Below are 26,258 nucleotides of genomic sequence, written 5' to 3' on the forward strand. Positions count from 1 at the left end.
AAAAAAAATGTGCTGGCATTGGAGAAGGTGCAGAGGAGGTTCAAGAGACTGAAAGGGTTAATGCATGAGAAGTGTTTCATGGCTCTGGATCTGTACTTGCTGGAGTTTAGAAGAGAGGGGGTATCTCATTGAGACCTACTGAATATTGAAAGACCTAGAGTGAACCTGGGGTGGATGTTTCCTTGAACAGGGGAGTCCGCAACTAGAGGGCACTGGCTCAGAATTGAGGGCATCCATTTAAAACAGAGATGAGAAGGAATTTATTTAACCAGAGGGTGGTGAATCTGTTATATTCATTGCCACAGACAGCTTAGGAGGTCATGTCCATTGGATATATTTAATGCTGAAGCTCTTGATTAGTAAGTATGTCAAAGTATATGGGGATAAGGCAGGAGAAAGGGGTTGAGAGGGATAATAAATCAGCCATGATGGAATGACAGGGCAGACTCCTAAGCCTTATGGTCTCATGGCCTAATTCCTTCCACAACATCTTCTTAAAAGTAAAGATATGAAAAGTGGTATTTCTATAATATCAAAGATGCACTTTTACCCATGTTATTTGTTTGCAGTCTTATTTATACTCTTGTCAGCCATTTTTATAAGGATATTTATCCCAAATTGACTCTCAGTGCACTGCTTTCAACTTATCTTCCGAACTCTTACATTATAGTGTTGGGCGAGGGCATTGACTTGACACTTAAGTATTCAAGTACCACTGTCTACCAGGTCCTGCAATCCTGACACTGTCTCCACTACCACAGCTTCATTAATTTGCAATTCAACCAGAGATTTTTTCTTCAAAAAAATCACTTGAGCTTTATATTTACAAAGTGGATGTAGCTTGATGTTACAATGTATAAACACTGTGAATAAGTTCACTATTGACGATTAGCAGCAAATTTAACTACAGTTCAAATTTAAACACAACTAGTTTTCCTTTGACTTGCAAATACTAAATCTTGAGTGATGCACACTTAAAACAAAACACTAGGTCTTAGTGTTAAATTTCAATGCGGTTCCCTCATTTTCCATCAGTTTTGCCACTCCATTCAATGTCAATTACTGTACATGGTTACTGTTTTTATTTCCTCTGGTGAGGTTAATCATTTACCATGGTTTAAATTACTTAACACCTGGCAGTTTCCACATCTCAAAGAATTGCTTCACCTCAGAGTGAAGCTACAATTTTATTACTCATTTCCTACTTATCAATGAGTTCCTACTGTTACAGAAATACCAAAGGTCAAGTTTAATGTCAAGAGAAATGTATACAATATACATCCTGAAATGCTTTTTCTTTGCAAAACATCCATGAAAACAGAGAAGTGGCCCCCAAACAATGAATGACAGTTAAACATGAGAACTCCAAGGACACCCCAGCTCCCTCCTCATGCACATAAGCAGCGGCGAGCAAGGATCCCCCCCTCCTCCCACCAACAAAAATAAGCGCACATCAGTACTATCATTGAACCCAAGCATGTGCTAAGCAATAGCAAAGACATAGACCAAAGTTACCCCAAAAGCGTCGCATTTCATCCGAAATTTGACAACCCACAGGTTCTCTCTCTCCCTGACAAGGGAGAGGGAGGCGTCCCCCATTTTCACAGCGAGCAGGAGACATAACAACAACCCGCTGGTTTACGATCTTAAAAGTCCATATTGTTGTTTTTTTTTAAACCACTGCTGCTCTTCATCAGAATATCCCACTTCTTTAAATTTGCTCTGATGCAAGCATGATTGCCCGGCTAGCTCAGTCGGTAGAGCATGAGACTCTTAGATGTACTCTTCCGCTATACTATTTCTTCATATGGCCAAAATTTAAATGCTATAATTTATTCTAATATTTATGGATTAAAAAGATTACTTACTATCATCAAAAATCCCAGCATGTGCAAGAAGAAGTGTAACAACCTTTGGGTCTTTTTCCATTTGCAGAATCTGTTGGTTTCCATGCGACATTAATGTACAAACATTAATTGCAAAGTCCACTTCATTGGGAAGTCCCGAAAGCAAAGACAACATCACTTTATTATAGTCACTGATCGTAGTAAATTCTGTAAATAGGCCATAACCACGACGTACACTTTCTGGGAAAAAAAAGAAAAGCATTTAGTTTTTTTTCCTCCCTAGATTACAAGAGCTATCAACTGTTAAAGCTGTGCTTAAAATTATACACGTCATGTTAGAAGCAATGCTTGATAGCTCACCTGGTAGGATGACAATGCGAGTAATGTAGATACAAAATTGGTATTTTTGTAGAAAAGAGCGTAGCCATAAAAAACTGTTTTCCCAGGTAAAGTGAAGAATGCTGCAAAATGTCCTAGGTGAAACCACATTCACTAAAACACATTATGGAGCTTGAAAAACATTAGGATAGATAAATGTTAGGATTGGAGGGATATACCTCAGGTTACCACAGGAAACAAGGGAAGAGATTGCTGTGCTGTTGGTGATGATTTTTGTGTCCTCACTGGCCACAAGAGTAGTATCAGGAGACTGAGAGAATAGCAAATCAATCCTTTGTTCAACAAAAGTAATAGGGGTAATCCTGGGAATTAAAGATCAGTGAATTTTTCATTACTGGTGGACAAACTACTGGTGAGGATTCTTAGAAACAGGATTTACGAGCATTTAGAAAAGCACAATCTGATTAGGGTAGTCAGCAGGACTTTGAGAGGGGAAGGTCATGCCTCAAGAACCTGATTGACTTTTTCCAAGAAAGTTACAAAACAAATTGATGAAGGTAAAGTGGTGGTTGTTGCATGTATGGATTTTAAGACAGACATTTGACAAGGTTCCCCATGGTAGGCTCATTCAGAAGGTCAGGAGGGATAGAATTCATGAAAACCTGGCTGCATGGATTCAGAGTTGGTTTGCCCATGGAAGGCAGAGGGTGGTAGTGAATGGAGCATATTCATCCTGGAGATCTGTGAGCAGTAGTGCTCCGTAGGGATCTGTAGGGTTTTGGGAATCCTACTGTTTGTGATTTTAATAAAGGACTTGGATGAAGAAGTGGAAGGGTTAAGAGGTAGAGTGTGGTAAGTTTGCAGACTGACACGAAGGTTGGTAATGTTGCGGACGGTGTAGAAGGTTGTTTGTAATAAGATGACATTGAAAGGATGCAGAACTGGGCTGAGAAGTGGCAGATGGAGTTCAATCAGAAAAGTGTGAAGTGGTACAGTTTGGAAGGTTGAACTCAACGACAGAGTTAACAGAAGGATTCTTAACATGGGAAGAACAGAAGAATCTTGGGGTTCATGTCCATAGATCCCTCAAAGTTGCAATGCAAGATGAAGGAGTATGGCATGTTGGACTGAGTTCAAGGGCTATAAGGTAATGTTGCGGCTCCAGAAAACTTTGGTTAGACCACACTTGCAATATTGTGTTCAGTTCGGATCACCTTATTATAGGAGGATGTGGAGACTTACCAGGATGTTGCTTGGATTAGAGAGTATGTCTTATGAGGAGAGGTTGAGAAAACTCAGATTTTTTTCTTTGGATCAAAGGAGGATGAGAGGCAACTTGATAGAGGTTTGAAGGATGATAACAGCCATAGATAAAATAGAGAGCCAGGGCCTTTTCCCAGGAGGCAATAGCTAATACAAGGGGACATGTTTTTATGCTAATTGTAGAGTATAAGGGAGGAGGTCAGAAGTAGGTGTTTTTTGCTTTACTACTCAGAGAGTGGTCAGTACATGGAGCAGGTAGAAGTAAATACATTAGGAACATTTAAGGAACTCTTAAATAGTCACATGGATGAAAATAATAGCAGGCTATGTGAGAGACCATTGTGTACTGAAGGGCTTGTACTTTGCTGTATTGTTCTATGTACTATGAACTGGATATGCTTATGTAGGAGATAAATTAAACTTGTAAATGAATGACAATGTGAAAAAAGGGCAATTTATAAACTTTCAAAGAATACAGGCAAACTGAAAAGGGAAATTTTTGCAGCATGTTGAGATGGAAGAGCAAATGTGTAAGGAGATAGCAGATATTTGTAGTAAACACAAAGTGGTGATTGTGGGAGATTTTAATTTTCCACACGTAGACTGGGAAGCTCATTCTGTAAAAGGGCTGGATGGTTTAGAGTTTGTGAAATGTGTGCAGGATAGTTTTTTGCAACAATACATAGAAGTACCGACTAGAGATGGGGCAGTGTTGGATCTCCTGTTAGGGAATGCGATAGGTCAGCTGACAGATGTATGTGTTGGGGAGCACTTCGGGTCCAGTGATCACAATAGCATTAGCTTCAATATAATTATGGAGAAGGACAGGACTGGACCTAGAGTTGAGATTTTTGATTGGAGAAAGGCTAACTTTGAGGGGATGCGAAGGGATTTAGAGAGAGTGGATTGGGTCAAGTTGTTTTATGGGAAGGATGTAATAGAGAAATGGAGGTCATTTAAGGGTGAAATTATGAGGGTACAGAATCTTTATGTTCCTGTTAGGGTGAAAGGAAAGGTTAAAGGTTTGAGAGCACCATGGTTTTCAAGGGATATTAGAAATTTGGTTCAGAAAAAGAGGAATGTCTACAATAGATATAGGCAGCATGGAGTAAAGGAATTGCTCGAGGAATATAAAGAATGTAAAAGGAATCTTAAGAAAGAGATTAGAAAAGCTAAAAGAAGATACGAGGTTGGTTTGGCAAATAAGGTGAAAGTAAATCCGAAAGGTTTCTACAGTTATATTAAAAGCAAGAGGATAGTGAGGGATAAAATTGGCCCCTTAGAGAATCAGAGTGGTCAGCTGTGTGGAACCGAAGGAGATGGGAGAGATTTTGAATGATTTCTTCTCTTCGGTATTCACTAAGGAGAAGGATATTGAATTGTCTAAGGTGTGGGAAACAAGTAAGGAAGTTATGGAACCTATGACAATTAAAGAGGTGGAGGTACTGGCGCTTTTAAGAAATTTAAAAGTGGATAAATCTCCGGGTCCTGACAGGATATTCCCCAGGACCTTGAGGGAAGTTTGTGTAGAAATAGCAGGAGCTCTGATGGAGATCTTTAATATGTCATTAGAAACGGGGATTGTGCCAGAGGATTGGCATATTGCTCATGTGGTTCCATTGTTTAAAAAGGGTTCTAGAAGGAAGCCTAGCAATTATAGACCTGTCAGTTTGACATCAGTGGTGGGTAAATTAATGGAAAGTATTCTTAGAGATAGTATTTATAATTATCTGGATAGACGGGATCTGATTAGAAGTAGCCAGCATGGATTTGTGCGTGGAAGGTCATGTTTGACAAACCTTATTGAATTTTTTGAAGAAGTTACGAGGAATGTTGACGAGGGTAAGGCAGTGAATGTACTCTATATGGACTTCAGCAAAGCCTTTGACAAAGTTCCACATGGAAGGTTAGTTAAGAAGGTTCAGTCGTTAGGTATTAATGCTGGAGTAATAAAATAGATTTTAACAGTGGCTAGATGGGAGATGCCAGAGAGTAGTGGTGGATAATTGTTTATCGGGATGGAGGCCGGTGACTAGCGGGGTGCCTCAGGGATCTGTTTTGGGCCCAATGTTGTTTGTAATATACATAAATGATCTGGATGATGGGGTGGTAAATTAGATTAGTAAGTATGCCGATGATACAAAGGTAGGAGGTGTTGTGGATAATGAGGTGGATTTTCAAAGCTTGCAGGGAGATTTATGCCGGTTAGAAGAATGGGCTGAACGTTGGCAGATGGAGTTTAATGCTGAGAAGTGTGAGGTTCTACATTTTGGCAGGAATAATCCAAATAGAACATACAGAGTAAATGGTAGGGCATTGAGGAATGCAGAGGAACAGAGAGATCTAGGAATAACTGTGCATAGTTCCCTGAAAGTGGAGTCTCATGTAGATAGGGTGGTGAAGAGGGCTTTTGGAACGCTGGCCTTTATAAATCAAAGCATTGAGTACAGAAGTTGGGATGTAATGCTAAAGTTGTACAAGGCATTGGTAAGGCCAAATTTGGAATATTGTGTGCAGTTCTGGTCACCGAATTATAGGAAAGATATCAATAAATTAGAGAGAGTGCAGAGACGATTTACTAGGATGTTACCTGGGTTTCAGCAATTAAGTTATAGAGAAAGGTTGAACAAGTTAGGGCTCTATTCATTGGAGCATAGAAGGTTGAGGGGGGATTTGATCGAGGTATTTAAAATTTTGAGAGGGATAGATAGAGTTGACGTGAACAGGCTGTTTCCATTAAGAGTAGGGGAGATTCAAACTAGAGGACATGATTTGAGAGTTAGGGGGCAGAAGTTTAAGGGAAACACGAGGGGGTATTTCTTTACTCAAAGAATGATAGCTGTGTGGAATGAGCTTCCTGTAGAAGTAGTAGAGGCCAGTTCAGTTGTGTCATTTAAGGTAAAATTGGATAGGTATATGGACAGGAAAGGAGTGGAGGGTTATGGGCTGAGTGCGGGTAGGTGGGACTAGGTGAGATTAAGGGTTTGGCACGGACTAGGAGGGCCAAGATGGCCTGTTTCCGTGCTGTGATTGTTATATGGTTATGGTTATATGATAGGTTTTGTTAGAAAAATGATGATGTCAATGCAATTAAATGGCACAATTTTGCAGGGAAGGCTGAAAGATATTCTGATGTCGGCTACAACCATATTAAAGACAAGATGTATAGACAAAGATCTTTCAGTGCGAGCACAGTTTGAAAAGCTGTAATAATCCATACAGGAATCCATGGCTTTTAGAAATAAACGTTAATAACTTTTATAAATGTTCATACACCAAAAGGAGCACTGTTGAATTCTGGATATCACTCTTCAGGTATAAAAATAAAGGCCATAGAGAGGGTGCAGAGATTTACATCAATACTAGATGCACAATGTCAGTTAGACTACAGAAGAGGATATTGCCTTTCTCCATTAATAGAAGAACAAGTTTAAAGGTTTAGAAAAATGAGAAAATGTTTCCACTGGCTGAAATGCTATAACAAGAGGGCATGGTATAAGGTAATTACTACAAGAACTGAGAACTGCTAGGAGTATTTTTTTTTAAATAGAGAATTCCTTTGATTTGGTATGTCTAAAAAGATGGTAGATAGATTCAGTGCTAACATTAACAGGAGAAAACTGAGGGGTAAAAGATTGATGGGCTAGGAAATGGTTATCAAAGGCACAATCGGCAGAATGGCTACTTTATGCTGTATCAATGGGACCCACTCTCGGGGTCTCACAACTGGCCGCTATTCGACATACCAAGGACACGGCCTAGAAGACTAACATGCCTTCAGGGTTCTGGGATTTCGTGGCTCTGGAGGCAGGCAGACTTGAGGTCGGTGCCTCCGTAGGAAATCGGTGTGTCGTGGGAGACGGAAGATCGAAAGCAGCAAGCTGGCTGCGTGCCCAGAGACCCGAGTTCTTTGAGCACAGAGCTCCGAAAAAGTGACACAACAGATTTTTAAATCAGCAATTGTTTGTTATGTCTCTCCTCTCGCTGTGAAACGAGGATACTTCTTTTTCCCTTATTAGGGAGAGAGACTGTGGTATGTCGAATTACCAAGCAAACAAGTAGTCTTTCAGGACCTGCAAGTCAGTGCTTTTATTGATGCTTTGCTGCACGCATGGGTGCTGATACTTTTTTTGCTGGTGGGGGGGGGGGGCAATCTTTGATTTGCTGCTGCTTATACGTGGGTGGGGGGAGCTGGTGGGGTGCTTTGGGGTTCTAACATTTAACTGTCATTCATTCTTTGGGGCACTCCTCTGTTATTGTGGATGGTTGCAAAGAAAGAATTTCAGGATGTACAGTGGCATGCAAAAGTTTGAGCACCCCTAGTCAAAATTTCTGTTACTGTGAATAGCTAAGCGAGTAAAAGATGACCTAATTTCCAAAAGACAAAGTTTCTTTGATATTTTTAAACGAGATTACTTCTTTATTTCCATCTTTTATAGTTTCAAAATAACAAAAATGGAAAAGGGCCTGAAGCAAAGGTGTGGGCATCCTCCGTGGTCAGTACTTAGTAACACAGCTTGTAAATGGTTTCTGTAGCCCATTGTTCCTTGCAAAGGGCTTCTATTTCTGTGAGATTCTTGGGCCATCTTGCATGCACTGCTCTTTTCAGGTCTATCCACAGATTTTCAATGATGTTTAGGTGGGGGGACTGTGAGGACCATGGCAAAACCTTCAGCTTGCACCACTTGAGATAGTCCATTGTGGATTTTGACGTGTGTTTAGGATCATTAGCCTGTTGTAGAAGCCATCCTCCTTTCACCTTCAGTTTTTTACAGACGATGTGATGCTTACTTCTTGAATTTGCTGGTATTTAATTGAATTCATTCTTCCCTCTACCAGTGAAATATTCCCCATGCCAGTGGCTGCAACATAAGCCCAAAGCATGATCGATCCACCCCTGTGCTTAACAATTGGAGAGGTGTTCTTTTCATGAAATTCTGCACCCTTTTCTTCTCCAAACATAGCTTTGCTCATTGCGGCTAAAAAGTTCTATTTTAACTTCATCAGTCCACAGGACTTGTTTCCAAAATGCATCAGGCTTGTTTAGATGTTCCTTTGCAAACTTCTGATGCTGGATTTTGAGGTGAGGATGCAGGAAAGATTTTCTTCTGATGACTAGTAGAACAGTGCACCACCACTCCAGAATCTGTTAAATCTTCCTAAATGTCTTTTGCAGTCAAACGGGGGTTTTGATTTGCCTTTCTAGCAATCCTACAAGCAGTTCTCTCGGAAGGTTTTCTTGGTCTTTCAGACCTTAACTTGACCTCCACCGTTCCTGTTAACTGCCATTTCTTAATTATATTACAAAGTGAGGAAGTGGCTACCTAAAAACACTTTGCTAACTTCTTATAGCCTTCTCCTGCTTTGTGGGCATAATTTATTTTAATTTTCAGAGTGCTAGGCAGCTGCTTAGAGGAGCCCATGGCTGCTGATTGTTGGGACAAGGTTGGAGGAATCAGGGTATTTATAAAGCTTTGAAATTTTCATCACCTGGCCTTTCCTAACGATGATTGTGAACAAGCCATAGCCCTGACAAGCTAATTAAGGTCTGAGACCTTGGTAAAAGTTATCTGAGAGCTCAAATCTCTTGGGGTATCCAAACTTTTGCATGGTGCTCCTTTCCTTTTATTCCCACTCCAAAATTGAGCAAAACAAAAATAATACACTAATCTTGCTTAAAATGTTGAAAAGAATGTTCCATCTTTAACTTTATGTCTTTTGGAGATCAGTTCATCTTCTACTCAACTATTCACAGTAACAGGAATTTTGACCGGGTGCCCAAACTTTTGCATGCCAAATGTATATTGTATACATTTCTCTGACATTAAATGTACTTTTGAAATCTTTGAATTAAAAGCTATTTAAAATTTGTTCTGAAGTAATCTCATAGCCCAATTACTTTGCACATATGCTAACTGAAATAGACAGTACTACATAATGTACTACATAGTGCCTATAGGCACCAGGGTCCACAAAGAGTTAGTTCACTCCTAAACTGGCGGTTTAAGAGAAACTGTACTGAAATAAATGTACCAACTGGGTATTTCTCTGTGAAGAGTTCAAAGTCCATCTCCAAAACAGGTTATTCAATTATTTTCTTCCAGACTTTGTTTCATTGGTACTTACCTGGGATAATGTGCTGATGATGATTATAAAACAAATGAACCCCAGAAACAACAGCTTGTGGTCGAGAATTAGTTGGTGTAAGTACTTCTTCATCCTCACCAAAATGATGTAACTTTTCATAACTCTCCAGGTACCTGCACAAAGCACAATGAACTGAATGTATACTTTACAGAGGTTACACTACAGTTGACAAATCAAAACAGAAGAGGTATTGGTAATAATTGAACTGTTTCAGAAAAACATTTCAAAACTGGAATCTTTCATTACTAACAGCCTAATATCAAGCAGGTGGGCAACAGAAGATAAAATATAAAAAATCAAATGCATTGATATTTGCATATACTATATTACCAGTACAGCAATTAGCCAAGTTTCCAAAAATACATAAGAGGATAGTGAAGCGGGAAAAAATAGGTAAATTGCAGTCCATTGCACATAAATAAATATGAAGTAATGAATTTAGGAAAATGTGCAAAAGTAACTTTAAAAGGCATTGAATAAAAAGGAAAGTAATAATCAGTTCAGTGTTATGAAAGAGGCAAGATTTACTGACACTTTCTCCTACAGGCTGAGAAAGAGAAATGTACACATGGCCAAAATTTTAAAAGAATTTAGGAATACAAAGTTAAAGATCATTTCCAGTAACAATGGTAAATCTCAGAAATTAAAAAATTAGGCTACTTTCCACAACCACCATTATTAAAATTAGAGGATTTACAGCATGGATTGCTTTATCATAAGCTGACATTGAACCAAATTAATTTAAAATGAACCCTTTCAGACAGGCTGATCTCAACTGCCAACATCCAAGTAAATATTGCACTTTTAAAGTTTTAGGGGATTTAATAGATTGCACAGTAGAAGAGTTAAGACTATAGCTAAGAAAGTGAAGAAAATTGACATTAACCATGCTTGGCAACTACTTTGAATTTAAATTACTTCACACTTGACATAGGCCTTCACAAAATACAACTTTTTAATGTAAATGCGAGGCTGAGTTAACAGTGCTGTATATGCTTCTGCAATTTGAAATACTGCTGAGAACTCAGGAACGCTGGATTTGTTGCACAAGTATTTTATTGAACTTACCTTAATCATCAATATTTAAAAGCATGTGGCGAACCGGCTCACAAATAGCCAGCGCCCGGGGGGTGACTTTGGCAATGCACCTCCAATGTCATTTCCGCCCGGAGAGGGCGGGCGCTAGGGATTTAAATACCAGCCCCGTGAAATTTGAATAAACTGGTCTCGAAACGACTTACCAACTGCGTGTCGTTATTTCAGCGCTGTGTGTAGCACATCGCTACATTGGTGACCCCAACGGTCCAAACGGGATTTGGACCAAAGATGACCGACTCTTCATCTGTTCACGCAGTTTCGCTAAAACTGCCGACTTTCTGGACGCTGCGACCACGCGTGTGGTTTAGACAAGCAGAAGCCCAGTTCCAGATTCAGCAGATCTCCTCTGATTCCATGCGTTACTACCACATGGTGAGTGCCCTTGACCAGCAAACGGCCGCCGAGGTTGCGGATTTCATATAGTCGCCCCTGGAAGAAGGCAAATATGAAGCATTCAAAGCGCTGCTCATTGGGACCTTTGACCTCTCACGGCGTGAGCGGGGTGCCCGCCTGCTTCACCTGGACGGTTTGGGAGACAGACTGCCGTCAGCATTGATGAACGAGATGCTGGCCCTGGCTGACGGACTCAAGCCCTGCCTCATGTTTGAGCAAGCTCCTGGAGCAACTGCCTGAGGACATACATCTGCTGCTGGCCGACGCAGATTTCAGCGACCCCCGGAAGGTGGCTGCCCAGGCAAACGTGCTGTGGAAAGCCAAGAGGGAGAGTTTGGCGTCCGTCGATCAGATTACTAGGCCACGCACACAACAGCAGACCAGACCAGGCCCGGCAGGGGAGTGCACACAACACAGACGCAGGAGCGAGGAGGACAGTGAACAGTGGTGTTTCTACCACCAGCGGTGGGGCACAAAAGCCCGCCGTTGTCGCCCGCTCTGCAAGGGCCAGGACCAGCTGCCACTAATGACTATGGCGGCTGGCCACCAGGACAGCCTCTTGTACGTCTGGGACAAGCAGTCGGGACGCCGCTTCTTGGTCGACAGCGGAGCGGAGATCAGCGTTTTGTCCCCGACGGGGTACGACACCCGCAACAGGAAGCCAGGACCCACCCTGAGGGCCGCAAACGGCAGCATGACACGGACCTACGGCACCTGCCCAGTGCAGCTGCAGTTCGGCGCCAGCCGGTTCACGTGGGCCTTCATATTGGCTGCCGTGGCCCAACCACTCCTGGGGGTGGACTTCTTGCAAGCTCACAGCCTGCTGGTAGACTTGCAAGGGAAAAGACTGGTACATGCCAAGACTTTCCAGACATTCTCTCTGGGTGAAGCCAAGTTGCCGGCCCCACACCTGGACTCCATCACGCTGCCGGACAACGAATTCACCAGAATCCTGGCGGACTTCCCATCGATTCTGGCACCGCAGTTCACAGCAGCCATGCCCAGACACGGGGTACAGCACCACATTCCGACCCAGGGACCACCTCTCCATGCCCGCGCACAAAGGCTCCCCCCGGAAAAGCTCCGCCTGGTGAAGGAGGAGTTCAAGAGGATGGAGGAATTGGGGATCGTACGGAGGTCCAACTGCCCATGGGCCTCCCCCCTGCACATGGTGCCCAAAGCAGCCAGGGGTTGGAGACCATGCGGCGACTACCGCAGACTGAACGAGGCTACAACTCCAGACCGCTACCCCGTGCCGCACATACAGGACTTTGCAGCAAACCTGCACAGGGCAAGAATCTTGACCAAAGTAGACCTCGTCCGGGGATACCATCAAATCCCAGTGCACGCTGAAGACATCTCCAAAACAGCACTCATCACCCTGTTTGGCCTGTTCGAGTTCCTCCGAATGCCGTTCGGCCTGAAGAATGCCACACAGACATTCCAGCGGCTAATGGATGCGGTGGGACGCGACCTGGACTTTGCGTTCATCTACTTGGACGACATCCTTATAGCCAGCAGTAGTCGTCAGGAGCATCTGGCCCACCTCCACCAGCTCTACTCCCGCCTGAGAGATTTCGGCCTCACAATCAACCCAGCCAAATGCCAGTTCAGTCTCGATACCATCGACTTCCTGGGCCACAGGATTACCAAAGACAGGGCAACACCTCTGCCAGCCAAGGTAGTCGCGATCCGCCACTTTGCCCGGCCCAACACGGTCAAAGGCCTGCAGGAGTTCATTGGTATGGTGAACTTCTACCATCGTTTCCTCCCCTCAGCAGCCCGTATCATGCGCCTTTTGTAAACCCTGATGCCGGGTAAAGGCAAGGACATTACTTGGGTCGAGGAAGCTGCGGCCACTTTCGTTAAAGCCAAGGAAGCCTTGGCAGATGCCGCGATGCTGGTGCACCCCAGAACAGACTTTCCAACTGCCCTCACAGTGGACGCGTCTGACACAGCACAGGTGTGGACATCCGACACAGTAGTCGGTGGGGTGCTGGAGCAGCTCATCGAGGGGCGCTGGCAACCCCTGGCATTCTTCAGCAAGCACCTACGACCACCTGAACTCAAGTACACATTCATGTGGATATCGTGGGCCCCCAACCAGTGTCCCAAGGAGCGCAGTACCTCCTAACTATGGTAGACTGGTTCACGAGGTGGCCAGAGGCGGTCCCACTCACCGACACATCTGCCAATTCCTGCGCCCGAGCACTGATCGCAACCTGGGTAGCACACTTTGGGGTACCGGCCCACATTACCTCCGTCCAGTTCACCTCCAGCCTGTGGTCGGCTGTGGCCAGCCTGTTGGGAATGCAGCTGCACCACACAACTGCCTACCACCCACAGTCGAACGGACTGGTGGAACTTGAAGTCGGCTCTCATGGCCCGCCTGAGAGGACCTAACTGGGTGGACGAGCTTCCCTGGGTCCTGCTTGGAATCCATACAGCGCCCAACGAGGATCTGCACACTTCATTGGCCGAGTTGGTGTACGGTGCACCCCTGGCTGTCCCGGGAGAATTCATACCAGCCCCAAGGGGGCAAGAGGAAGAACCCGCAGCTGTCCTGGACAGGTTACGTGAAGGCTCGGCAACCTGGCCCCTGTACCAACTTCACAGCACGGACCGACCCCAACCCATGTACCTAAAGAACTGCAAAACTGTAAGTTTGTGTTTGCACGAAGGGGCGGACACTGGGCACTGCTACAGCGGCCGTACGAGGGGCCGTTCAGGGTGATCAACAACAACGGGTCCACGTACGTTCTGGACATTGGGGGGAAAGAGGAGGTTTTCACGGTGGACCGATTCAAACCAGCCCATGTGGACGGCGCAGCCGGTCGAGGTTCAGGTATCGCGGCGCAGGGCAGACCTCCTAAACAGAAGCTGCTCCAGACTGTGGACATTGGGGGGTGTATTGCCGGTTCGGGGGGGGGGGGGGGGGTGTTATGTGGCGACCCACTTTCTGCACAGGCAAACCGGCTCACAAATAGCCAGCGCACGGGGGGTAGACTTTGGCAATGCACCTCCAATGTCATTTCCACCCGGAGAGGGCAGGCGCCAGGGATTTAAATACCAGCACCGCGAAGTTTGAATAAACTAGTCTCGAAACGACTTACCAACTACGTGTCATTATTTCAGCACTGTGTGTAGCACATCGCTACAAGCATATAAATTTTGCTATATATTGGTATCATTTGCAGGAATGCTGATAACTATTTACCAGAAAATATATAAAAGAAATTACAAAGTAATAAAGTAGGAACATTAATAAGTTTGGAAAAGTACTCCAAGACCAATGTAATTTCCATAGTTATTTAACTGGCCACCACCCTATCTTTTTTTTTAACTACAACTATCCAGATTTTGCTGCCTATAGCCATGAATTGCTGTATCATAAAAAGTTTCAAATTGAAACACTCTTCTCTCATGAGCACTTCTACATGTAACCTGATAAAAGGTTAGTTTACGAAACAGCTGAAAACAGTTGGGTTGAGTTTTACTTCCTTGATTACCGTGCTGAGAAACTTCTGCAGCAAAATGGAGTGAGTTTTTCTTCATTTGCAACAACACCTCCATTTTCCTTCATATTTAATTTGACACTAGTCAGTGAAAAACTCATCCTGCATCATCAAGATTCTTAGAGTTTCAATTCACCAGAGCTTTTTCATGAAATGCTTCTTGGTTAAATGCTATTTTGATGCAGAGCCCTTGCAGTAATATTGACCAATCCTCTAGGAATGTGGCTTTTCTTCCATGGTTGTTCTAAAGCCACAGTATGGTTTAGGGCTGAAAGATCTTGATTCACTGATGCCAATGAATAGGTGGTTGATAAGTACAAAGTACTTAAAAGCACAGACCACTAAGCCCACCAACATTGCTGATGAGGACTCTAATTTTCTTATTCTTTTTTTAAAACTTTCTTTTTAGGTGTTTGTCAAAATCGATTAATTTATGTTATCGATAAAATACAGTTAATAAGGCAAGTTAACTTTTGGTCTCTGTAAATGCAAATAAATCAAAATAACAATTGAAACACTCTGGTTCCAGTGGCTGCGCAAGTCTAGGAAAGACAATTTCCAGCACCGCCAAACGTGTGAGATTGAGGTGCAAGCCCCCCTGAAACCTCCTGTTTGTGTGGATGCTGCGTGATTCATTACCCTGTTACAAATAAGTACCACAAAATAACAGACAGTACACCACATTCAACTGAACGATTTAGCTTTATAGTTCTTAATTTGACTAAAGGGTTAGTAAAGAAAAAGCAAAAAAAAGGGCCCATTTTAACAAAACAGTCTAATGTGTACAAGTTGGAGCTCGCGGTTTCCCCTTCACCGATCCTCCTTCGATCTCCCCGCGCTTCATCGAATAATGGCCCCACTCCGGGTTGAGTCCTACAACCTCTTCTCTCCGGCATCTTCTCCCTTCATTTCCCACCAAACAAAAGACCTAAATCCCACCAATGTCAGGCACACGACAGGAGAAAACACTCTCTTCATTGGATAGCTCACATTCCAAAGCACCTGTTATCTCTAACCTTAACCCAAACCCTGCTTCTACAGAAAGATCATAACGTTAGCAGTGAAACGCTTCCTAGGGGTTCTTACACAACAAAGGCACCATGCTGAAGAGATACGTTTGTGTATTATCTACAACCCATACTATTAAGTCCTTCAGCAAAACAAAAGTGCTAAAAAGTATTTATGAGAAGAAACATCCCTTGCCACTTGTTGAACACAGCTAAAGGTTGGGTTTAATTCTACTCCTCATTTAAGGATGGATTTCATCAATCATTCTGATGCTTTTAGGGTTGAAGAGAACCTACTTTGCCAGGAAACAAGTTATAGAGTCATAGAGCACTATACAATCCCATCAGCCACCAACTCCATACCGAACTAATTTTTCCTAGTCTCATCAACCGGTGCCTGGACAATGCCCTCCATAACACTTCCATTCATGTATTCAGCCAAACTTCACTTAAATGTCGCAATCAAATGCAAATTCATTACTTCCCCTGGCAGCTCATTACACACTTGCAGCATCCTCTAAGTGAAGAAGCACCTCCTTAGGATTTCCTTAAATATATTTAAGGAAACTATTCACCCCTAGTTCTAGTCTCACCTAACCTCAGTGGAAAAAGCCTGCTTGAATTGACCATATCTATACCCCTTCTGATTTTGTGTACCTCTATCGTATCTCCACTCATTCTCCTTCACTCCAGGGAATATTAAGTCCAAACCTATATAAAGTGCTTACACATCTGGAGAAGAAGAATGCTTATGTGAGAATGCTGTTCTTGGACTATGATTCAGCATTCAACACCATAATTCCATCCAGACTTGACAGTAAGCTCAGAGACCTCGGCCTTGACCCTGCCTTGTGCAGCTGGATCTTGGACTTCCAATCAGATCACCAGCAGGTGTAAAGAGTGGGCTCCCTTCACCTCTGATTCTCAACACAGGAGCCCCTCAGGGCTGTGTACCAAGTCCCCTCCTTTACTCCCTGCATACCTACAACTGTGTTGCCACACACAGCTCTGATCTGCTAATTAAATTTGCCAATGACACATTGATTGACCTCAGCTCAAACAATAACAAGGTGGCCTACAGGGAAGAAGTCATCTCTCTGACACAGTAGTGTCAAGAAATTTACCTCTCCCTCATTGACACAAAAACAAAGAAACTGGTTGTGGATTTCAGGAGGAATGGAGATGGGTAACCCCTACTGACATCAACGTATATGGGGTTGAGAGGGTAAACAGTTTTAAGTTCCTCAGCATCCACATCACCGAGGATCTCACATGGTATATATACACACCAGCTGTGTGGTGAAAAAAGCATAACAGCACCTATTTCACCTCAGATGGTTGGGGAAGTTTGGTATGGGCCCCCAAAATCCTAAGTACATTTTATAGGGCCACAATTGAGAGCATCCTGACTGGCTGCATCACTGCCTGCTATGGGAAATTTACCTCCTTTAATTGCAGGGTTCTGTAGAGAGAGGTGTGGTCAGCCCAGTGCATCTGTAGTTGTGAACTTCTCATAAAGCAGGACACTTACAAAGACAGGTGTTAAAAAAAAAGGCCTGAAGGATCATTGGGGACCCGGGTTACCCTAACCGCAATGCATTCCAACTGCTACCATCCTGGAAATGGTACCACAGCACAGAAGCCAGGACCAAAAGGCTCCACGACAATAGCTTCCACCAGGCCATCAGACTTATTAAATCACACTGATTTGAGTGCATTTCTATGTTACATTGACTGTTCTATTTATTATAAATTACTATGATTGCACATTGCACATTTAGGTGGAGACATAACAAAGATTTTTACTCCTCATGTATGTGAAAGATGTAAGAAATAAAGTCAATTCAATTTAAACTTCTGTAACTTAGGTCCTCAATCCTGACAACATACTTGTAAATTTTTACTGCATTCTATCACTTTTATTGATAACTTTCCTGCAATTAGAAGACCAGAACTGCACACTGGCCTCACCAATGTCTTATACAATTTCAACATAACGCCCAAACTCCTGCACTCAGTACTTTGATTTCTTTACAACCCCATCTACCTAAGATATCACTTTCAAGGAATTTTGGATCAGTATTTCTAGATCCCTTTGTTCAGCTGCAGTTCTTCAGTGGCCTACTGTTCATTGCATACATTCTACAATGGACAGCCCTTCCTCCCAAAGTGCAACACCTCACACTTGTCTACATTTTTTCAGCCAATTTATCCAGCTCGTCCAGATCCCATTGAAAGCTTTCATAGCTTTCCTTGCTGTTTACCATACCCCAATCTGGGTGTCATCTGCAAATTTGCTGATCCAGTTTACCACATTATCATCTAATATGAACATAAGAAATAGGAGGAGGAGTAGGCCATCTGGCCCGTTGAGCCTGCTCCACCATTCAATAAGATCATGGCTGATCTGGCCATGGACTCATCTCCACTAACCTGCCTTTCCCCCATAACCCTTAATTCTCTACTTTGCAAAAATCTATCCAACCTTATCTTAAATGTAACTCCCTGGGTCGCCTCAGGCTCGCTCAGCTCGTTTCGTCTGGGGGAGCAGCCTTCGGCCCCGCCAAACTGGGTAATCAGCTGGTGTGGATGCTGTGTGATGTCCCCGCCTCGCCCAAAAACAGACAGTACACCATATGCGATTAAATGAGTTCAATTTATAAAGGTTACTATAACTAAGTGATTAATAACGATACAGTATATATGAAGAGAAAATTAAAGAAAAGGCGCCAAACTTATCAAAGTCCAAACCACTTCGTGCACAACCGTTGAAGCTCAATTACTGAAGTCTTCTGGCCACCATTCGATCCCCTTCGAACTCCTCGACTCGCAGCTCAGGACCCTCCAAACTCCTCGACTCTCCAAACAGCTCAGAACCCTCCGAGTGGTCAACCAAGCACATCTAGCTTCATCCCCCCCCCCCCCTCGGAGAATCTCCCGGCCTCGGACCCCCCTTTGGGGTCCGATCCTCGCCCAGCTTAGAGCATTGCGTCCTCTCTCTCGACCCCCTTGCGCCGATCTGCCCAAAAGCCCGTCAACAAAAGCTTACAGACTCAGAAGAAAGAACATTAATCCCCATTTGGTTTACAAAGGAATACCATTCTCGTTATCAGTAAATTAGCATTCCTGCTAGTTAACAAAAGGAAACCCTTTCCCAACAATAACAAAGAAAAAAAAAGAAACCCCCTTTACATAAATATATTTACTGACTTAGCCTCCACTGCATCATTGGGCGGAAAATTCCACAGATTCGCCATTCTCTGGGAAAAACAGTACCTTGTCATCTCCATCCTAGATCTACTCCCTCAAATCTTAAGGCCATCTCTCCCAGTTCTAGTCTCACCTACCAGTGGAAAAAAAGCTTTCCTGCCTCTATCTTATCTACTTCCTTAATCATTTTTATGTTTCCATAAAATTTCCTCTCATTCTTCTGAATTCCAGCGAGTACAGTCCCAGACCAGTCAATCACAGTCTAACCCCTTCATCTCTGGAATCAACCTGGTTAACCTCCTCTGCACTGCCTGCAAAGCCATGTACGGAGACAGAACTCCACACAGTCGGTGTACTCCAGGTGCAGCCTTACCAGTACCTGTACAGTTGCAGCATAACCGCCCTTTTCTTAAATTCAATACCTCTAGCAATGAAGGCCAACATTCCATTTGCCTTCTTGATAGCCTGTTGCACCTGCAAACCAACCTTTTGTGATTCATGCACAAACACTCCCAAGTCCCTCTGCACAGCAGCATTCTGCAACTTTTTACAATTTAAATAATAATCTAGTCTTTCACTTTTCCTTTAAAAGTGGAAGACCTCACATTTACCAACATTGTACTCCATCTGCCAGACCCTTCCCACTCACTTAACCTGTCTATATCTCTCTGAAGACTTCCTGTATCTTCTGCACAATTTGCTTTTCCACTCAATTTAGTATCATCAGCAAACTGAGAGACACTACACTCAGTCTTCTCTTCCAGGTCATTAATGTATATCATGAACAGTTTCAGGCCCAGTACCAACCCATGTCACACTGTTCACCACTGATTGGCAATCAGAGAAACATCCATGTATCCCAACTCTCTGCTTTCTATTAGTTAACCAATCCTCCCATCCATGCTAATACATCACCCCCAACTCTATGTATCCATATCTTATGGACAAGTCTTTTATGCGGCACCTTATCGAACGCCTTCTGGAAATCCAAGTAAATAGTATCCATCTATTCTCTTCTATCCACTGCACTCATTATATCCTCAAAGAACTCCAGTAAATTTGTCAAACAGAACCTGTCTTTGCTGAATCCATGCTGTGTCTGCCTGATGGACCCACTTCTTTTCAGATGCCTTGGTATTTCTTCCTTAATGATAGCTTCATGCATTTTCTCAACTACAGATATTAAACTAACTAGCCTGGAGTCATCTGCCTTTTGCCTACATCCAACATTTGCTGTCTTCCAATCCGCCAGGAGCTGCCCAGAGTCCAGAGAACTTTGGTAAATTATCACTAAAGCCTCTACTATAGCTTCTACCATTTCTTTCAGTACCTGGGATCCATTCCATCAAGACCAAGAGACTTTTCTATCTCCAGGCCTACAGATTTGCTCAGCACTACCTTCTTAGCGAAAATTATTGTACCAAGATCCTCGCCTCCCATCGTATCCATAACGTCTCTCTTTGGCATGTTAGACATGTCCTTCACCACGAAGACCAACAGAAAACAAATCATTCTGTTATTATTGTGATACAAATAACAAACAACAAACAACAATGGACCCAGCACTGATCCCTGTGGCACATTACTAGTACACAGGCCTCCCGTAGGAGAAACAACCATCTCATTCTATCTGTCTAGCTTTTCTTGCTACGTCAATGTTGAATCTAATTTACTACTTTATCCTGATTTCCAAACATTGTATCAGCTCCTAGTTGGGACTTCAAAGGCCTTGCTACAGTCCACGTAGACAACATCAACTGCCAACTTTCATGGTACCTTCTTGAATAGCTCTATAAGATTGGTTAGACATAACCTATCATGCAAAAAGCCACATTGATTGTTGCTAAGCAGGCCCTGTCTATCAAAATACTTATATATCCTGGATAGAATACCTTCTAATAACTTAGCCACTACTGATCTAACTTTCAATATTTCCAAGTACCAGGTTTCTCCCACTATCCAAAGGTAGAGCATTCCTATGAAACGGTTTGTAAGCCAGAATGTCGTAAAGTGAAGAAGCAATTACCATTTATTAATATGGGAAAAATTTGTGAGCGTTCTCAGATCCAAAAAATAACCTACAAAATCATGCCAAATAACCCATAAAACCTAAAATAACAGTAACATACAATAAAAGCAGGAATGGCATGATAAATACACAGCCTATGTAAAATAAAAATACTTTTTGCCAATCATTGCAGTACTGTCTATCATAGCGAAAATCTCACACAAGCGCTCTCATAGAAGTACTCTCTTCAGTAACCCTTAAGCTATGAAACTGCCAAATCATACCAAATAACAAATCGTACCAAATAACACATAAAAATACTAAGCCTATATGAAGTAGAAATAATGTTTGTACAGTGTAATTTCACTTACCAGTATTGGGAAGACAGCAAGCACACTGATGATAGTGTGTTAGGCTGAGTTGTCGGAGGTTGGGGTGGTGGGAGGTAGAGGAGACTGGGGTGTCATCTCATCGTCATCTGATTCCATCAGGGCAGGCAGGTCACCTTCTTCTATGTCTGCCTGCCTTGATGTTGAAGGTCGAGGTTCGTCGTCTGCTGTGGCTGATGTGGAAGGCATGGAAAACGACAGTAGGCTTGACTGCTTAGCCTCGCGCATTTTTCTATCATACAGTTCTCTGTAAGCACTCAGACCATCCTGCAAATATGCCCTAAACCTACGTACCCTTTCAAAATTAAAGTCTTGCTTTTCTGCAATCATTGCAGCATTGTCAAACGCAGCGAAAATCTCATGCAATTGCTTTTCGTTCAGTTCCTGGACGACTTCACTCTTGGGCCATTCGCTATTGTGTTCGGTTTCGATTGTTATCCTTTCCTTTTACAATTGCATCAGCTCTTCATCTGTCAGTTCTTGGTCATGGAATGCCAAAACCTCTTCAACATCATCTTCAGCAACTTCCACAAACCCAGCCCCCTTAGCCAAACTCACTATTGCCATATTTATTGTTGATGGTTCGAAGCCATTAAAATCGTTCACTGCTTCGGGACATAGTTTCCTCCAAATGCCATTTCTCATCGAAACTGTTAGCCTATCGTGAGCATCTCCAAGGTTGGCAATCACCAGTTTTATATTGTACTCTTTCCAGATCTCTCGCAAAGATGCTTCGGAGTTGCCCTCTCTGTCAATGGTACTTACAATAAAACGCATCACATTTTGCGTATAGTAAGCCTTAATTGTGGCTATTAGGCCTTGGTCACATGGCTGCAGCAACGTTGTTGCATTCGGCAGTAAGAACGCAACACGAATGTTACCGCCATACTCGGTAATGCCAGGTGGATGAGCAACACAATTATCAACAATCACAAGACACTTATATATCAAGATTATTTTCTCTACACTAATTTTCAACAAAAGGACTAACGTATCCACTCATGTACTCAGAAAACAGCACTTAGGTATTCCAACCACTTGGATGTGAATGGAACACGAGAAGTGTATTCTTATCAAAGCCTTTAAGTGCCCTCAGATTTTCTGAATAGTACACTAGAAGAGGCTTAAGGACAGCATCAACAGTGGTGTTAATAATAGGCATTAGGCTAAACCTGTCCCTTAGCCCGCTTTTCTTCTATCAAAATAAATGTCTTGCTCTGCAATTTATTTTTCCAATTGCAGTTTCATCACAGTTAAACACTTGCTCATACGAATAACCACCTTCTGTAATTATTTTCTTCAGTTCTGCGGGGAACTTTCAGCAGCTTCAGTATCACAGAAGCACTCTCTCCAGTAAACTTTAAGCTATGAAGCTGCTCTCACCTCAGAAACCAATCAAACCACCCATGACTATCTTTAAATTCCACTTTCGCAACGCTTTCATCACCATCATCTAGTGCTTTCTGTTTCAGCTTATTAAAAAGACAGATTTCTCCTTAAGTACAAGATAACTTAAAGATAACTTAACCCAAGATCCACAAACCTGCCTGTTCAGGTAGACCCATTGTCTCAGCTTGCTCCTGCCCCACCGAACACCTTTCTGCATTTCTTGACACTATTTTATCCCCCCTTGTTCAATCCCTTCCCACCTATGTTCGTGACACTTTTCACGCTTTGAATTTTTTCAATGATTTTAAGTTCCCTGGCCCCCACCACCTTATTTTCACCATGGACGTCCAGTCCCTATATACCTCCATCCCCCACCAGTACAGTCTCAAAGCTCTCCACTTCTTTTTGGATTCCAGATCTAACCAATTCCCCTCTACCACCACTCTCCTCCGTCTAGCCGAATTAGTTCTTACTCTCAATAATTTTGGCTCCTCCCACTTCCTCCAAACCAAAGTAGTAGCCACGGGCACCTGTATGGGTCTGAGCTATGCCTGCCTTTTTGTTGGCTTTGTGGAACAGTCCATATTCCAAGCCTATATGGGTATCCGTCCCCTTCTTTTCCTTCACTACATCAACGACTGCATTGGCGCTGCCTCCTGCACGTGTGCTGAACGTGTTGACTTTATTAACTTTGCCTCCAACTTTCACCCTGCCCTATTTACCTGGTCTATTTCTGACACCTCCCTCCCCTTTCTTGATCTTTCTGTCTCCATCTCAGGAGACTGTCTATCTACTTATACCTCCTATAAGCCTACAGACTCTCACAGCTACCTGGACTATTCCTCTTCCCATCCTGTCTCTTGCAAAAATGCTATCCTCTTCTCACAATTCCTCCATCTCCGCCGCATCTGCTATCAGGATGAGGCTTTTCAATCCAGGATGAAGGAGATGTCTTCCTTTTTTAAACAAAGGGGCTTCCCTTCTTCCACCATCAACTCTGTTCTCAAACACAACTCTCCCATTTCCCGCACATCTGCCCTCACCCCATCCGCCCACCACCCCACTCGGGATAGGGTTCCCCTTGTCCTTACCTACCACCCCACCAGCCTCCGGATCCAACGTATAATTCTCCGTAACTTCCGCCACCACCAACGGGATCCCACTACCAAGCACATCTTTCCCTCCTCCCCTTTCTGCTTTCCGCAGGGATCGCTTCCTACGCGACTCCCTTGTCCATTCATCACCCACATCCCTTCCCACCGATCTCCCTCCTGGCACTTATCCTTGCAAGCGGAACAAGTGCTACACCTACCCTTATACTTCCTCCCTCACCACCATTCAGAGACCCAGACAGTCCTGTCAGGTGAGGCGACACTTCACCTGTGAGTCAGCCGGTGTGGTATACTGAGTCTGGTGCTCCCGGTGTGGCCTTTTATATATTGGTGAGACCCAACGCAGGCTGGGAGACCGTTTCGCTGAACACCTACGCTCGGTCCGCCAGAGAAAGCAGGATCTCCCAGTGGCCACACATTTTAATTCCACGTCCCATTCCCATTCTGATATGTCTATCCATGGCCTCCTCTACTGTCAAGATGAAGCCACACTCAGGTTGGAGAAACAACACCTTATATACCGGCTGGGTAGCCTCCAACCTGATGGCATGAACATTGATTTCTCTAACTTCCGTTAATGCCCCTCCTCCCCTTCTTACCCCATCCCTGATATATTTAGGGTTTTTTTGGGGTTTTTTTCCCCTCCCTTTTTTTTCTCTTTCTGCCCATCACTCTGCTTGTTCTCCATCTCCCTCTGGTGCTCCCCTCCCCCTTTCTTTCTCCCTAGGCCTCCCGTCCCATGATCCTTTCCCTTCTCTAGCTCTGTATTCCTTTTGCCAATCACCTGTCTGGCTCTCAGCTTCACCCCACCCCCTCCGGTCTTCTCCTATCATTTCGCATTTTCCCCTCCCCCTCCTACTTTCAAATCTCTTACTATCTTTCCTTTCAGTTAGTCCTGATGAAGGCTGTCGGCCCGAAACGTCCACAGCGCTTCTCCCTATAGATGCTGCCTGGCCTGCTGTGTTCCACCAGCATTTTGTGTGTGTAACTTAACGAACACCACACTTTGTACACCCATCAATCCACTCAAGCAATAGACCTTCCATTTTATCCATTATTGGATGTCGACTGAAAGAGACCACTTTGCTACAAGCAGAACCAACAGTAACATCAGCAGCTTTCAAGATTCTTTCTCTCTGCATGTAAATAGTGCGAATGGTGGACGCAGGCAAGTTCAACATACGGACAATGTCCTTACTTCATTCACCAGGATCAAAACGCTTAATTATGTCTAGTTTTACGCTAAGTATAACACCCTTACGAGCTCTTGTAGGCTTTTCCAATACCTTAGAACTCACCTTGCTAACAGATGCACAAAACATATCGAAATGAAGCACAGATGCTCAAAGGCACGTGTTTAAGCAATGGTGGCTAGAATGCAGTTCCGGGGGAGGAGCTTGGCTGCTCGGGGTGCACACTCCCTTTTTTCATTAAAGTGAAAACACTCTTTAGTTAGCGAAAACAGGGTACTAATGTAGGTCTTTCTTAACAGCGATGTGTCATAAAGCGCACGTTTGGAAAACGGGGTATTGTAAGTAGTCAGATAACTAACTAGAAAACTCACAAATAAAAAACACAAAATGCTGGCAGAACTCAGCAGGCCAGACAGCATCTATGGGAGGAGGTAATAACGACGTTTCAGGCCGAAACCCTTCATCCACTTCTGATGCTGTCTGGCCTGCTGAGTTCTGCCAGCATTTTGTGTTTTTTATTTATTTCCAGCATCTGCAGATTTACTCAAGATAACTAACTAGTTTTGCTTTACAACTTCCAGGAAAAACTGTCACTCCTAACAACATTGGTGAAATCTCATTTTCTTAACAGGTGTTTTTTTAAGAATATTTCCACTTACTCTTTTGCACTTCTGAAAGTTTCAGCAGTGATACTGATCAGAGCATCACACATCCAAACAGTTTTGGTCACCTAATTACAGGAAGGATATTAATAAGGTTGAAAGAGTGCAGAGAAGGTTTACAAGGATGTTGCTGGGACTTGAGAAACTGAGTTACAGAGAAAGGTTGAATAGGTTAGGACTTTATTCCCTGGAGCATAGGAGAATGAGGGGTGATTTGATAGAGGTGTATAAAATTATGATGGGTATAGATTGATTGAGTGAATGCAAGCAGGCTTTTTCCACTGAGGCCAGGGGAGAAAAAAAAGAGGTCATGGGTTAAGGGTGAAGGGGAAAAGTTTAAAGGGAACATTAAGGGGGACTTCTTTCCCACTTCTTGGGAGTGTGAAATGAGCTGCCAGATGAAGTGGTGAATACGGGCTCACTTTTGACATTTAAGAAAAACTTGGACAGGTATATGGATGAGAGGGGTTTGGAGGGATATGGCCCAGGTGCACATCAGTGGGACTAGGCAGAAAAATGGTTCAGCACAGCCAAGAAGGCCCAAAAGGCCTGTTTCTGTGCTGTAAAGTTCTATGGTTCTAAATAGGTCAGTGCACTTTCAAATCGAAGAGTAGTGTATTGAAAACATGATTGTGTGTGGTCATCATTTGTTGCCAACTCTGTTATGCTGGCGCAAAGAAAATACA

General features: G+C 43.4%; 1 protein-coding gene across 4 annotated transcripts in view; it reads right to left on the reverse strand.

Annotated features, from left to right (window-relative positions):
• LOC132395769 (AT-rich interactive domain-containing protein 2-like) overlaps positions 1–26,258 on the reverse strand; it is a 334,560-nt gene that overhangs the window by 131,969 nt on the left and 176,333 nt on the right. For 3 of the 4 annotated variants that reach the window (XM_059972775.1, XM_059972773.1, XM_059972776.1), the window contains 2 exons: positions 9,576–9,709; positions 1,869–2,087 (listed from right to left, as the gene is read on the reverse strand). The exons of the other annotated variant lie outside the window; for it this stretch is intronic. In XM_059972775.1, coding sequence (XP_059828758.1) covers positions 1,869–2,087; positions 9,576–9,709 — 353 coding nt within the window. The remainder of the gene's footprint in view (positions 1–1,868; positions 2,088–9,575; positions 9,710–26,258) is intronic. 4 annotated transcript variants of the gene reach the window in all.

The sequence above is a fragment of the Hypanus sabinus genome, chromosome 6 (genome assembly GCF_030144855.1).
Source record: "Hypanus sabinus isolate sHypSab1 chromosome 6, sHypSab1.hap1, whole genome shotgun sequence".
Classification (NCBI taxonomy): Eukaryota; Metazoa; Chordata; class Chondrichthyes; order Myliobatiformes; family Dasyatidae; genus Hypanus; species Hypanus sabinus.